Source organism: Narcine bancroftii, chromosome 1, assembly GCF_036971445.1.
Source record: "Narcine bancroftii isolate sNarBan1 chromosome 1, sNarBan1.hap1, whole genome shotgun sequence".
In the NCBI taxonomy this organism is placed as follows: domain Eukaryota; kingdom Metazoa; phylum Chordata; class Chondrichthyes; order Torpediniformes; family Narcinidae; genus Narcine; species Narcine bancroftii.
In genome coordinates this window covers 323,549,522-323,564,818 of record NC_091469.1, presented here as the reverse complement: position 1 = coordinate 323,564,818, position 15,297 = coordinate 323,549,522, and the positions used below count along the sequence as shown (strand labels likewise).

The 15,297-nt window shown below is 47.3% G+C and overlaps 1 protein-coding gene across 2 annotated transcripts in view; it reads left to right on the top strand.

Moving 5' to 3' along the window:
* The window catches only part of LOC138747852 (gamma-glutamylcyclotransferase-like), a 49,990-nt gene that overhangs the window by 11,727 nt on the left and 22,966 nt on the right, over positions 1-15,297 (top strand). For both annotated transcript variants that reach the window (XM_069907434.1, XM_069907443.1), the window contains exon 2: positions 2,003-2,145. In XM_069907434.1, the coding sequence (XP_069763535.1) occupies positions 2,003-2,145 (143 nt within the window). The remainder of the gene's footprint in view (positions 1-2,002; positions 2,146-15,297) is intronic.

Genomic DNA, 15,297 nt, shown 5'->3' with positions numbered 1-15,297 from the left:
GTAAGTAGACAATGGATGTGTAAGCTGAGTTCCAACTCATCATTGATTCCTTCACTGAAAAGTCGAGGAGAAAGGGAATTGTGTTCAAGATTCAAAGTCAGTTTCTTTGTAAGCTTGCCACTTCCTCGTATCATATAAGCAAGATCTACAACACAATTTTATTCAATGTAGATTTTTAAAAAATTGAAACATACAGCATTGGTAACAGACTCTTTCAACCCACAAGCCCATGCTGCCCAATTAACATACACCCCTGGTACATTTTTATTGAAGGGTGGGAGGAAACCGGAGCCCCAGTGGAAAACCCACGCACATGGGGAGTTAGTACAAACTTCCTACTGACAGTGTGGGATTCGAGCCCTGGTCGTGATCACTGGCACTGTAAAGGCAGTGCGCTAAGCTATGCTAACCGTGCTGCCCTTTAGGAGCCATCTCTCAGTGAGGTCAGTCTTTAAACTGTCATGTGCTAGTGAATTATTTGGTGCCTGAAGAAGAGTATCTGAAGATTAAGGCCTTCATCAAGCAAGATAGTGTCATTACAATAATTTGTTTTAACAAACACTGGAATTGAGTTGATCTAAAGGCAGAAATGAGTTCACAGTCTGCTGGGCAGATGTGGTATGTTTCCTAATTGTTGCAGGAGTATTGATGAAGTCTAAATGATGGTCCTGTAGCGGTAGCTACAAAGAGCAAAATTGGAAAGAACTACACGCTGAGGTGAGTTTCAGTTTCATCTGTTCATTTCAAAGCTCGCACGCTGCTCTTTGAGGACGAGCTCGCACCATGTCGGCTGCGATGTCATGACACACCCGAAAGGGGGCACACGATGGCCGGGGCACACGATGGCCGAGGCCAAGAGGAATCCCCGAACCCAAAGGCACCATCTTAATGCGGCTGCTCTACTACCACAGCCGTCACCTACGGAGCCAGTTTGCCTGTGTCGCGATGTGTGCTGCCACAGTCCCTTCACAAAATTCTCAGAATCTATTGGTAGGATGTAAACAAATGTCAATGTCTTTTCTTTGGACAACTTTGATATTAAGGCTTTCATCACACTCAACCATCTCCGATGGGCCAGCCAAATTGTTACCACGTCTAACAACAGGCTCCACCAATGAGTTGCCTGTGCTTGAGCTCTTTCACAGTGAATGATTCCAAGGAGTTTAAAAAAAGGTTCTCAATGGTTTGGTTGGGGGAAAAAAGCAAGATCTTTACCAACTCATTGGTATCAAAGGATCCACATAGGCTGCTAGTGACTTGCATTCGAAGGACTCGCTCCAGGATGTGGGCTGCTGGAAATGGTTCATGGGAACCAGGTAGTTGAACCGGGATTCAAGAGGGTACTGAGGGCAAGGAGGGGTCCCGAAGGCCCAAGGGTGCTGAAGCCTTCTTGATTGTATTGGAGATTTGGATCTGGAGCTCGGGTTGCCAATGGATCGGACAAGGTCAGTATTCTGGAGGCAAGTCCATAAATTCATTGACTCTAAAGGGACTCAATTTTGCTTCTATTACTAATACTAATGGTGGCTCTTTGTGTACCTTATGACAAACTAAAGGAAAAAGCATATAATGTTACATTTTCTGTTTTATTACTTGACAATAAAAGAATTTTGAAGGCAATTTAACCTGGTGGTGATGCAGTTTGAGACTTGCGAGGAGCATGCTGAGACTAAGGGCAGACAATGAACCATCTGCCCCTTAAAGATTCTCTTGTCCTACCCCTGTGGCAGAATCTATGGTCCTGGGTAAAATATAAAGGTCACATTAAAAATTAATGGATTGTAGTGGAAGTAGATAATTGTTGAGTCTGAGGGATCACTGACATAAAATTTCATAATTTTATTCCATTGTTTATTTTTTTGTTTCAAACCCTCACAACTTTTTGATTTTTAAACTGATTTTCAACTTGTTAGTTAATGTACGTTGCAATCTTGATATTTGAAAATAGATTTCATAATTTTTCTGAGGTGTATTAAGTGTGTAAATATTTTTTCTTTATTAGGGCCATGAGCTTGCATTTGGCTTTAAAGGCACAGTTGAAAGTAGGTGGGGAGGTGGTGCTGCCAGTATAATTCCAAGTCCTAAAAAAGAAGTATGGGGTATTATATGGCGTTTGAAAGCTGATGATCGACAGTCTTTGGATGAGTAAGTATCTTGTTCAATACTTTTTATTTTTAAGGAACCTTCCTATTTTAAAATGGTTTATTTCTCTAAATAATTAGATATTGTGAAGATGATGGCATTCAGTGTGGTTTATAGTTTTCAAACTTGACATGCAGTTCAGATTTGTTGCTTGTTGGACACACACAAACTGATTCCTTCCATTCAGCCACTTCAGTGACTTGCTGAAGAAACTTGCCCCATCAGGGTTTTCCAAATGATGACCTCTTTCTTTCAGGTCACCACAGAGTTCCTTTCCTGTTGCCTTACCTCAGATGAAACATGATACAGACAGCCATCTCCTCTTGTGTGGACCACAAGGGCTTTGAATAGGCTGAACTAAGAACTCACAACGCGTCTTCAAAATGGGGTTTCAAACAAACTTCCAAAAGCCACTGGAGAAAAAGCCTATTAGGTCTCCTCTCTCTCTCTACTTGCAAAACCACATAACCTTCATAGAACATCAAACTACATTCAGACACATTGCAGCACCGGACCCAATCTTCTGAGTCAGTTCATCTGTTGCTTTCCAAAACAATAATCTGTTATTCCACAGCATGTCCAATTGACACCTACTGGTGAAGTCCTTCAGGAAAGCAGTTTCCATTGTCTTTACAAAAGCACTGGGAGCCTGGACTGTCTGGCTTGAGCAAAGCTCTGGCATCTTAAATGAGATCTGTGTTGTGAAGTGTTTGTGTTTGTTTGTGGCTTACACTAGAAAAACCCCCACAATTTATCTTCTTTAAAACATATCTACATACAATATAAAATATAACATAATCCGTCACACAAAGCATTCAGCTATATTTAAAGACAGAATGATATTCAACTTTAAAGAGATATAAAAAAAGAAATAAGAAAATTCAAACAAAATAATCTCGATATTGTGTCTCCTTCATAATTCGTCGAAGAATGAGATGCAAGCTCTAAGTCTGCACGGATATCATGTCCTATTACGTCATAGTCACTATGGTAACTCTACAAACAATACTTTTCCTTAAAGAGATGGACACAAAATTAACTGAGGGTAGCGGCGGCTACATTGCTCCTGCAATAAAACACGCAACCAGATGGGTTGAGCTCAGTGAGCAGACTAGTTTATTGCAGGCTGCTGGGCTGCACTTGTACTCCCAGCGGCTTTCTGAGCCCCGAGCAAGAAGGAAGGGAACCCCCCCCCCCAACGGCGCCATTTTGACTGGCTGCCCCGCTGCATGACTTACAAGCAGGGCTGGTTCGCCTGCCTTGTGGTGAGCTGCCACACAGCCCCCCCCCCCCCCCCAGAACCGGCGCCAATGTCCTTTTTTGCCGGGCGGCCTCACTTCTTGGGCTGGGCAGCAACCATGGGCTCGCTGGGATTGAGGTGCGCTGGCTTCAGCCTGTCCATGGTAAACAGCTCATGCCTGCTACCCAAGTCGAGCGTGAACATCGAGCTGGAACGCTGTAGAACCCTGTACGGCCCCTCGTACACTCGCTGCAGAGGTGCTGCGGTCGGGCCCCTCCGAACGAAAATGAACTCAGCGGAAAGCAGCTCGCCAGGAACATGAATTGGGCAGGTTCCATGCCTGGGTGGTGGTGGGGGTTCGAAGGAGTCCAAGCATGCCTTGAGGTGAGGAAGTAGTTTATGTGGCGACCGCTGGGGATTGTGAGGTGCGTTGATGAACTCACCAGGTAGTTCCAGCGGCGCACAGTAGACCAGCACAGCTGATGACGCCTGCAGATCTTCCTTGTGAGTGGAGCGGTTGCCCAGGAGCACCCAAGGCAGTTCGTCCGTCCGTCCAGACGGGACCGGTGAGGCGGGCCATGAGGCCAACTTAAAGTGGTGGTGCAGACGTTCAGCCAGTCCATTGGCCTGCGGGTGGTAGGCCGTGGTGCGGAGTAGCTGTATCCCCAACCTGTTGGCGATCTGTGCCCAGAGCGCAGATATGAACTGGGCGCCTCCGTCGCTGGTGAGGTGAGCCGGGACACTGAACCGGGCGACTCAACCATGCAACAGGGCTCGGAAGCAGGAGTCGGTGGAGGCATCTGGCATTGGGATCACCTCGGGCCAGTGAGTGGTGCGGGCCACCACCGTAAACAGGTAACGGTTGCCCCGGGAAACTGGTAAGGGCTTGACGATGTCCACGGAGCTCCTGACCCCTTAACCACAGACTCTTGCCTAAGCCCTGGCTGCCCTCCAATCTGAGCTCCCGTCATCCCAAATGTGGATTTACCACCCATTCCCGGCCACCCATCCAAGCTCCTGACACCCTAAATGCAGACTTACTACCTGCTTCAGGCCACCCACCCATCCAAGCTCCCGACACCTCTATTGATGTAGGCCAAAAGTAGTATGCGTCTAATAGTCAACCCCTTACATTTTACACTATAATTTGGCCCACAAAGGTTTCTCGAATGTAATTTCAAAGAGACTCTCATGTACAAGTTGACTTCATGGATAGGGGCTGTGGCACATTATTAGGGTACAACAAAGGGAGATTAATATTTTAACAGACCGAATATTGTTGGAACAAATTCTTATTAATATCTTGAAATAAAAAGATAACGCTCATCTATCTCAGAAAAACAGTCAGTATTAGCACTTTGAAATCAGAAAATTCTAACTTCACACAAATTAATATTTTATATCTAGACATACAGCACGGTAACAGGTTATTTCAGCCCACAACCCCGTGCTGCCCAATAACACAAATTAACCTACAATCCCCGGTACATCTCGAATGGTGGGAGGAAACTGGAGCCCCCGGTGAAAACCCACGCAGACACAAGGAGAGCTTAGAAACTCATTACAGACGGCGCGGGATTCGGACCCTGGTCCTGATCACTGGCGCTGTAACAGCGCGTTGTGCTAAAAGGAGCATTTATTTCCTGACATGTTCATCAACGTATTTTATATTTTTTGTAACAGATCTATCACGTCTCCTTAGTAGTACTTTAACCTCCAAGTCAAAGAAAAATAAATGAGTTATATCCCACTCCAGAGCAGTGCACATATTCTATCTCATCTTTCAGTTTTGATGGATTGCTGCAAAATCTAATTTTCCGTACACACACACAAAAAGTGTTTCTCCTGGGCAGAGGCTGCAGATTGTTGCCCTGTAGTTGTGCATTATACATTTGATTTCTTAAATTGTCAGCACTGCCTTTTGTGAGAAAGGACAGGCAGTGGAAGGATAAGTGTAGTCAGTTGGAGGGATTGAAATGTGTTTCTTTCAATGCAAGAAGTATTAGGAATAAGGGAAATAAACTAAAGAGCATGGATCAGTACGTGCAAGGACAGGATTGGCTGATCCAGGTACCAAGGTCTAGATCTTTTAAAAGGGAGAGGAAGGAAGGTAAAAGAGGGAGTGAAGTAGGAATAGTATCACAGCTGGAGAAAGGGAGGACATTGTGGAGGGATTGACCATTGAGCCAGTGTGGGTGGAAGTCAGAAGCAGGAAGGGAGTGAAAACTCTATTGGGAGTTGTCAACACGCCACCAAAGAGCCGTTGGGGGACTGAGGAGCAGGTAAGAATGCAGATTTTGGAATGGTGCAAAGATAGCAGGATTGGTATTGTTGGAGTTGTAGCGGCAGCTACACTGCGACTGAAAGAACACACAACCAGATGGGTTGAGCTCAGTGAGTGGAAAACTGGTTTATTGCTGGCTGCTGGGTTGGACTTGTACTCCCAGCTTGGACGTAGCTGAGAACCATGCTGGGGGGGGTCGACGTCACTTGGGCGTCACGTGGTCCCCCAGCGCAGGCTTCTGAGCCCAGTGCTGAGAAGGGGAAACCCCCGATGGTGCCATTTTGGCCGGCTGCCCCGTCACGTGGATTACAAGGGGCTGGTTCGCCTGCCTAGTGGCATTCCGCCACAAAGCCTCCCCCCCACCCCCCCCAGAACCTGCGCCTATGTTCTTTTTAGCTGGGTGACCTCGCTTCTAGGGCTGGGTCACAATCATTGGTTCAGTGGGGTCGAGGTGAGCTGGCTTCAGCCTGTCCACAGTAAACAGCTCCTGCCTTCCGCCAATGTCCAGCGTGAACGTAGACACTGAACACTGGACAATCCTGTACGGCCCCTTGTAAGGTCTCTGCAGACGTGTCATGGGTAGGCCCTGCAAAATAAAAATGTACTCTTCGGAGTGCAGCTCGCTAGGGACATAAGATGGCCATGTGCCTTGTCTGGGTGGCGATGGGGGTGTGAAGGAGTCCAAGTGGGCCCGGAGGTGGGGAAGTAGCTCGTGCAGCGACCGCTGGGGGTTGAGAGATGCGTTGATGAACTCACCGGGCAGAGCCAGTGGTGCGCCATAGACCAGCTCAGCTGATGACACCTGCAGATCCTCCCTGGGCGTGGAGCGGATGCCTAGAAGCACCCAAGGCAGTTTGTCCACCCAGTCAGGACCGGTGAGTTGGGCCATTAGTGCCGACTTAAGGTGGCGGTGCTGACGCTTGACCAGCCCATTGGCCAGTGGGGTGATAGGCTGTGGTGCAGTGTAGTTCTATCCCCCAACCTGTTGGCGAGCTGTGCCCAAAGCGCAGAGGTGAACTTGTTGCCCTGATCACTGGTGAGGTGATTTTGAACGCCGAACCGGGCGACCGAACCGTGCAACAGCACTCAGGAGCAGGAGTCCGCGGAGGCGTCCGGCATCGGGATCGCTTCGGGCCAATGAGTGGTGTGGTCATTGGTCCAGGTGAACAGGTAACGGTTGCCCCAGGAAACTGGTAAGGGCCCTACTATGTCTCCATGTGAATGTGGCTGAACTGTTCCCGTACATGCTCGAACTCTTGCATGGTTGCCCTGGTGTGCCTGTGCACCTTGGACATCTGACAATGGGTGCATGTTCTGGCCCAGCCCGCGATCTGCATCTGCAGCCCATGCCAGACAATCCGCTCTGCCACCATGTGGACCATGGTCCTGATAGGCGGTGCGAAAGGTCGTGGATGTGATAGAAGACTTGCCTGCGCCACTGCTGGGGTTCCACTGGCCGCAGAGTGCCCGTGGAGACATCACACAGGACAGTGTCTTCGCCGCTTGGAGTCGGGAGGTCTCGGAACCGCAGGCCTGTGATGGCACTCCTGAAGGCTCGCGTCTCCTCGTCAGAGTTCTGGTCCCGGGCAAGCTGGTTGAAGTCGATGCTGGGTGTCAGCGCGCAGATGGCCGGTCATGAGAGTGCATCGGCGACCATGTTGTCCTTCCCTGCCTTGTGCCGAATGTCAGTGGTAAACTCCAACACGAAGGAGAGGTGATGCTGCTGGCAGGCCAACCAGGGATCCTTTGGCATCGCGAGCTCCTGAGTGAGGGGTTTATGGACAGTGAAGATGGTAAAAGTCCTCCCCTCCAAGAAATAGCAGAAATGCTGCACCGCCAGGTACATGTCCAGTAACTCATGGTCGAAGGTGCTATACTTGCGCTCTGGTGGGCGGAGAAGCCGGCTGAAGATTGTCAGCGGCTTCCATTGTCCATTCATCTGCTGCTCCAGGACGGCCCCGATGGCCGTGGCAGAGCCATTGACGGAGAGCGCCATATGCAAATTGGTGGGTGAGCATGGCGGCCTTTGCGAGGGTGTCCTTGGTGGCCTCGCATGTGGTGCTGGCTTCTGGGTTCCAAGCAAGCGTCTTGTGCTTGGCTGTGATGAGGACGAACAGCGGCTGCATGATGCGTGCAGTTCACGGGATGAAGCGGTTGTAAAAGTTGACCATACCTGCGAACTCCTGCAGCCCCTTAAGGCTGTTCGGGTGTGGGAACTCCCTGATGGCGGCAACCTTTGCAGTGGTGGGCGTGGCTCCTTCGGCTGTGATGTTATGGCCCAGAAACTGCATGGACTCTTTCCCGAACTGGCACTTGGCCGGGTTGATGGTAAGGCTGAAGTCGGTCAGCCGGGAGAAAAGGGCACGTTGGTGGGCCTTGTGCCTGGTCCTTGCTGGCGACAAGGATGTTGTCCAAATAAATAAAAGACGAAATCCAAGACCCTGCCCACTGAGTTCATGAGGCGCTGGAAGGTTTGAGTGGCATTCTTGAGCCCGAACAGCATGCGCAAGAATTCAAACAGGCCAAAGGGTGTGATGATGGCCATCTTGGGTATGTCCTTGGGGTGCACCGGGATCTGGTGATATCCGCGCACCAGGTCAACCTTGGAGAAGACCCTCGCGCTGTGCAGGTTGGCCGTAAAAAGTCCTGGATGTGAGGGATGGGGTAACGGCCAGCAATAGTTGCCTCGTTGAGCCGTCGATTGTCTCCGCAGGGACGCCATCTGCCGGAGGTTTTCGGGACCAGGTGGAGCGGCGAGGCCCAAGGGCTGTCGGACTGCCGAATGATCCCCAGCTCCAACAGGTGCAAAATCTCCTTCGCTACCCGGAGCTTGTCAGGTGGGAGCCGGCTTGCCTTGGCGTGAACTGGCGGGCCCTGGGAGGCGATGTGGTGGAACACACCGTGGTGCAGCGAGGCAGCGGAGAACTGTGGCTTGAGGAGCGTCGGGAACTCGTCCAGGATCTGCTGGAACTCGTCTTTGGGCATGCTGATCATGGCCATCTGCGGTTGCTCCAAGCAGAAGGCGTCGAGGCGAATGGCCTGGAAGGTATGGGCGTCCACCAGGTGTCTCGAATGTCCATCAGAAGCCCGTGTGCGAGGAGGTGGTCTGCACCCAGGATGGCAGTTGGGAGGAACAAAACGGTGAACTGCCACGTGAAATTCTGTTGGCTGATCTGGAAATGGACTGTCTTGTCTCCATACGTCCGGATTGCCGTTGTGTTGGCCGCATGGAGGGGAGGTCCTTGAGGTCGGTTCCTGGATTCGATGGCCATGGCCGGTATGATGCTGAGCTGGGCTCCAGTGTCAACTAGGAAACGCTGGCTGCTGACTGAGTCTCACAGGTAGAGAAGGCTGTGTCCTTGGCCAGCCACTGCAGCAATTAACAGCAGCCATCCTGGTCGTTTCCCTGGAACGAGCAGGGTTGGGGACACTTCTGGCCCTTGGCTCCCCAGCGCTGGTGGTAGAAGCAGAGACCTGAAGCGGATGCTGCAGCCTTGGTTATGCTCTTGGGGGGCCCCTGCAGGGGCCGGGTGCTCTACTGCAGCGCTAGGGGTGGGCTTGGCGTGGTTGTGCCCATGCCTCGTGACTCGCTGGACCACTGAGCTTTCCGAGAATTGTGCAAGCCAAAGCTCTTGGGCCTTCTGGGTGACCTTACTCGGGTCAGTGAAGCTCTCCAGAACCAGCAGCGGGCGGATGTCCCCGGGCATATGTTCGATGAAAATGCGCTCGAAAAGTGGGCAGTTGGTGTGCTCACCCATGAGCGCGAGCATCTCGTCCATCAGTTCCATTGGGGACTTGTCCCCCAGGGCGTCGAGGTGCAGCACCCGAGTGGTATGCTGGTGTCTGGATAGTCCAAGGGACCCGGTAAGCACTTGCTTGATGGTCTCGTACTTGTCCTCGGCGGGTGGGTGCTGAACAAGGTGCAGCACACGTCTGGCGGTGGCCTGGTCCAGGGAAGCGACCACATGGGAGAATTTGGTCGTGTCGGACGAAATCTGGCGGAGGTGAATCTGGGCCTCCGCGTGGCCGAACCAGGTCTCCAGCTCCTGAACCGAGAATTCAGGCAGCTTTACTACTATAGCGCTGATCCCAGGCTCGCTCATGATGGGTTCAAAGACGTTTGAACCAGTCGGGGTCACCAATTGTAGCGGTGGCTACACTGCTCCTGCAATAACACACGCAATCAGACGGGTTGAGCTCAGTGAGCAGACTAATTTGTTGCAGGCTGCTGGGCTGCACTTATACTCCCAGCCCGTACCTGGCTGAGAACCGCGCTGGAGGCCGCTGACGTCATCTGGGTGTCACTTGGTCCGCAAGCGTGGGTTTCTGAGTCCCGAGCTGGAAGGAAGGGGAATCCCCGACAGCGCCATTTTGGCCAGCTGCCCGGCTGCGTGGGTTACAAGCGGGGTCGGTTCGCCTGCCTTGTGGTGAGCCACCACACAAGAGTCAAAAACACAAGGTTAAAACCTTTACACGGGTGAGAGATACATGAATATCTGAGCCATCACCATCAGACTGAGGAACAGCTCTTCCCACGGGCAGTGGGAATGATCAAAGGAACTGCTCACACAAACCATCCGAGACGGTCATATTCATGACACAATATTTTTATAGATGAATACTTGTCCTGCTGTAACAATATTAATATTTGGGGAGAATTTATAAGATTTAGAGCAGGTCACATACATACACACATTTTAAAACTGATCTTATTTGAAAGACTGAAGAATTCACATTTGCAAGATCTCTGGAGAATGCAAGCGCACCTTTCACAAGTAGGTGTTAATTGAACTGAGATCATAAAATGCTTGACCATTGTCTTCCTGGAGTCTTGTTGTCTATCCAGTACCCTTTTTGCAAAGTGCTCACAGAAAGGTCAATTCTGGATTGTTTACCTAAGCTAACAACTTGAGAAGAAGAAGAAAACTCCTGTTGTTTAGGAAGTTGGGGGTTTTGCAAGACATGAGCCACATGCTCTCTTTGGAGTTGCAATTGGAAAAGAGAGAATTGAGTTAACAGCTCAGTCAGTCAGTGTGTGGGACACTGATAAGTAACTGAAAAGTGCAATTCAGGGAAACTGTTTGAAACTGATGAAAGCAAGTTCTAGAGCAGTAGATGGCTGGAAGTGTTATCTGTCTGATGTTTCTCTTGAAATAGAGGAAGAAGGAGGAGTCACGTGATGGAGTAGTGGCCAGACGGTGAACTCCAGCCCTCTCCAGAAAAGTCGGGAAAAACAAAGGAAAACACAAAGGCACAGAAATAAAAGTTACAGAAAAGTGAGTATAAAGGTGGAAAGAAGATGGCGACAAAAAAAGAAAAATCGAAAGCAACGGTAAGAAGAGAGGAAGAGAAGACAAAGGAGGAAAAAGGTGAAGGCCTTACCTGTCCGAAGAGGCCCGCTGCGGAGAGAGAAACCCGCTCCCTCAGGTCGGTAAATAATGGACTACAAAAATGGCTCGCTGAGCCGAGTAAAAGTGCGCAACCGCGCATGCGCGATACGTCGCGCGTGCGCGATGCGAATGAAAAAAAACACACCGACGGGAGGGGGGACTAGCTGGGGAGTCGATCTCCACAGCCGGCAACGACAGCTGCAGAACACCTGCAGCAAGAAGAGACCACAGAAGACAATAGAAACAAGAAAGAAGAGGAGGAAAGGGCACCAAAGAAACAACAGATGGTCAACCCAGAGGAGGAAGAGGAAGAGTACAGTGAAATAGAAGAAGAAAAGAAAGGCAAGGTAAAGGATATACTTGCTCTTATTAAAGGATACATGGAGTCATTTAAAGAATGGCAAACACAGGAATTTAAGGATTTAAGAAAAAGAATAAACAACACAGAAGAGAAAATAAATAAAATGGAGATGACCTTAACAGAAATGGGAAAGAAAATGGACAAGATGGAAGAGCGGGCAGTAGCAGCAGAAATGGAGGTAGAAGACTTAAAAAAGAAATTGGAGAAATCTAATAAAAAAACTAAAGAGACACAAGAACTACTAGCTCAAAAAATAGATACAATGGAAAACCATAACAGAAGAAATAACATAAAGATAGTGGGCCTTAAGGAAGATGAAGAAGGCAAGAATATGAGGGAGTTTATAAAAGAGTGGATCCCTAAGACCCTAGGATGTCCAGAACTACAGCAAGAAATGGAAATAGAAAGGGCACATAGAGTATTGGCCTCTAAACCACAACCACAACAAAAACCAAGATCTATTGTAGTAAAATTCCTAAGATATACTACAAGAGAAAAGGTACTGGAGAAGACAATGGAAAAAGTAAGAGAGGGCAACAAACCACTGGAGTATAAAGGGCAAAAAATCTTCATTTATCCAGATATAAGTTTTGAACTCCTAAAGAAGAGAAAAGAGTTCAATACAGCAAAGGCAATTTTATGGAAGAAAGGGTATAAATTTATACTAAAGCATCCAGCGGTATTGAAAATATTTATTCCAGGACAACAAAACAGACTATTCTTGGATCCAGAAGAAGCACAAAAATTTGCAGAACAATTACAAAAATAGACTGAGGGAGGAAGACGGGTAATGAGAGTTAAAATGATCACGATTGATATGTATGTGGGTAAAGACAAAAATAGACTGAGGGATGAAGACAGGTAATGAGAGTAAAAATGATCACGATTGATATGTATGCGGGTAAAGAGGTATAAGAGTGAATAGAGACAATGAGCATACATGAATGTATCTGTACTTAGAGGAAAATATAGATAGTATAGACAAGAATTAATAAGGGAAGGTAATGGAATAGAGAGAATAAGGAGGGAATTAAAAGAGTGACCTTTGTGACATATGAAAAGTGAAATCTTTTCTGGGGGAGGCGGGGTGGGGGAAATAGCGGTCACTGCAAAATCAGTTGACGCTTGCGAGTGGATTCGCAAATCCAAATGGAGAGGGGAGATGTGGTTGTCCGACAAGGGATAAAGGACAACTCAGGAGGGGAAGGGGAGATTGGGGATAAATAAGATAGAAATAGGAGAATAAGGAAAATGTTGGATGTTGTAGGAATGTTGTCTTATAAAGAGTTGAAAATAAGAAAACAGAAATGGAAAAGGAGGAAAGGTAATGATGGAAAAACGGAAAGAGAAGATAAACAAAATATAAAAGGGCTACGCTGAACTATATGTCTTTAAATATTAATGGAATACATAACCAAATTAAAAGGAAGAAACTACTAAATTTAAATGAATAAATGTATTCCATTAGAAAAAATAACATATAGGTTAAGAAATAATATTGAAATATTCGAACAAGTATAGGAGCCTTACATTAAATACAATAGCGAAAACCTACCGGGGACAAACATTACCTAAGTTGATGGAAGGAGAAGGAAAGAAAAGAATGGACTCAGTAGAATTTCTGGTGTAATTTTGTGGAATGACAACATTGTCTGACTGGCTTAATGCAACCTAGATTGTATACCTAAAATGGATGAGAGGGGGGGATGGGGGGGTGGTTTGGGAGGAAAGTGGGGGGGGGAGAAAAAGTCACTTTATATGTGTGAAAAAGAAATAGTGTATATCATGACTAATGTGATTTATGGTGTGAAAAATAAAAAATTTAAAAAAAAAAAAAGAAATAGAGGAAGAAGTGGAACTCTGGTAGCTTGAAGAAAGAGGTTACCATCTAGAAGACCCTGATGGGGCAAGTTTCATCAGCGTGACCCTGAGTTGACTAGTGGTGGTACCTCAGTTGTGGAAATCCTGGAACAACAAATATCTCTCTGCAAACCTTCAAGAACCTTTCTGAGCAGTAAACATTTAGCTTTCAAGCATCAAGCCTGGTGAACTTTATACATGTTAAATTCTGTGCACAGTATGGTGATTGCCTGCAACCAGAGAACTTGGAAGAAGGAGAAGTGAGATTGAAGTGTGAACCAAAGAACTTTTCTTGAATTTACACACATTGCATACACGTGCGGTTAGAATTAGAAGGGCGTTAATTTGGGTTAGTTAAGTATAGAGTAAAGTTAATGTTTGATTCTATTTTCATGTTTGAAGTTGATTAAAAATAACTTGTTTTGAAAGCCACTTGTCTTGGTGAATGTCTATTGCTGCTGTTTTTGGGATTGTAACACTGCAAATGTACTGTTTTTCTTTGTGTATTATGTTTGGTTATGTGTCTGCATGTTTTGCACCGAGACTGGAGAACGCTGTTTCATGGGATTGTACCTGTGGACTCATGACAATAAACTTGATTTGACTGTCAAGTGGGCTAATTTGTTCTAGATGCTATCAAAGTTCTTAATGGGTGGTGGAGCAGCAGTCATCCAGGCAAGTGGAGAGTATTCCATTATACTCAAACCTTGTACTTTATGGGTGATGATAAAGCTTTGTGGTGTCGGGAGGTGAGTCACTTGCCGTAGGATATCCAACAACTGAACTCCTCTTGTAGTGACAATATTATGCGACTTGTCCAGTGGAGTTTGTGGTCAACACCAATCCTGAAAATATTCTTTGTGGAAGACTTGACAGTGGCCATGTCGCTGGATGTTAGTGATAGGTGGTTAAAATTGTTGGAAGTAATATTATTTGCCATGTATTAACATGTCTGTCTACAGGATGCCCAAGCTTTGCTGAATTCTTTCAATTAATTCTTTCATGATCCATAATTCAATTTATTGTCACTTGCACAAAATGCATAATTATCTTTCCATTGTTTGCCCTGCAAGGGCAAACAAAAGTCACCAATAATCCCACAGTATTATTAAAGCAAGAAGGAGAATGTCTTCAACCACATCAAGTGGCATGGATCTTGCCGCTTAACCTAATGAAGCCACCTCTGGTGCTCCCACAACCTCTGTAGCTATACAACTTGTTTAGTGAAACTGGGTTCAAGGTTCACGAGATCATACCTCCTCATCCCGTGTTTATGAATTCATGAATGGCGAGGAAGCCATCGGCATCCAAAGCCTTGTGGATGCCTGCACACAATCACACCAACACAAACATTTGATACAATTCCTGGTTGCCAGTGTTTGTTTGCTGCCTGATGCGAGACTCTCAGCTACTGTCTTCAAGCTGGAATTTGACATAGCAGACACATTTAGTGGATTGCATTCCAAGCAGCAACCCAGCAGGACCCTGAAAAACCTACTTGACTCCAGCATTCCCACAGCTTGGCCTTGGCTGACCTGGTCCGTTGCTGTAATTTTTTTTTCTCTGCAGACTTTTTAAAGCTTTCCTGAAGTCCTATGGCAGGGTGGGGGGGGGGGGGGGGCAGGGGGTAGTTGAACTCTTGGTACCCTACACCGATCCACCACTTCTTTGGCAACCACAACCTTCACTGTTTGGCTGCTGACCATGTGTGCCTCCATTTTGCATTTGGACTTCTGAGGATTTTGATGAAGGAAACTGGCTTTCCCTGTTTTCTACAGGCTATTAAACCTGCATAACAGGACTATCGGGTGGAATGACTGGACAGTAAACAGAAGTGCGGAAAGGCTATGATCCCACTCCCGGGCCTGGAACAGCAGCAGTAGTGCTGCCATCTTAACAGTAATTTCCTGAACACTTTCAGGTGTATTATGGATTGTGGGCTGCTGATCACAAAAATTACCTTAAAAATTTCCTATCATGTACTTTTTTTTTAAAATAAAACCTATTTTGTGATTTCCTA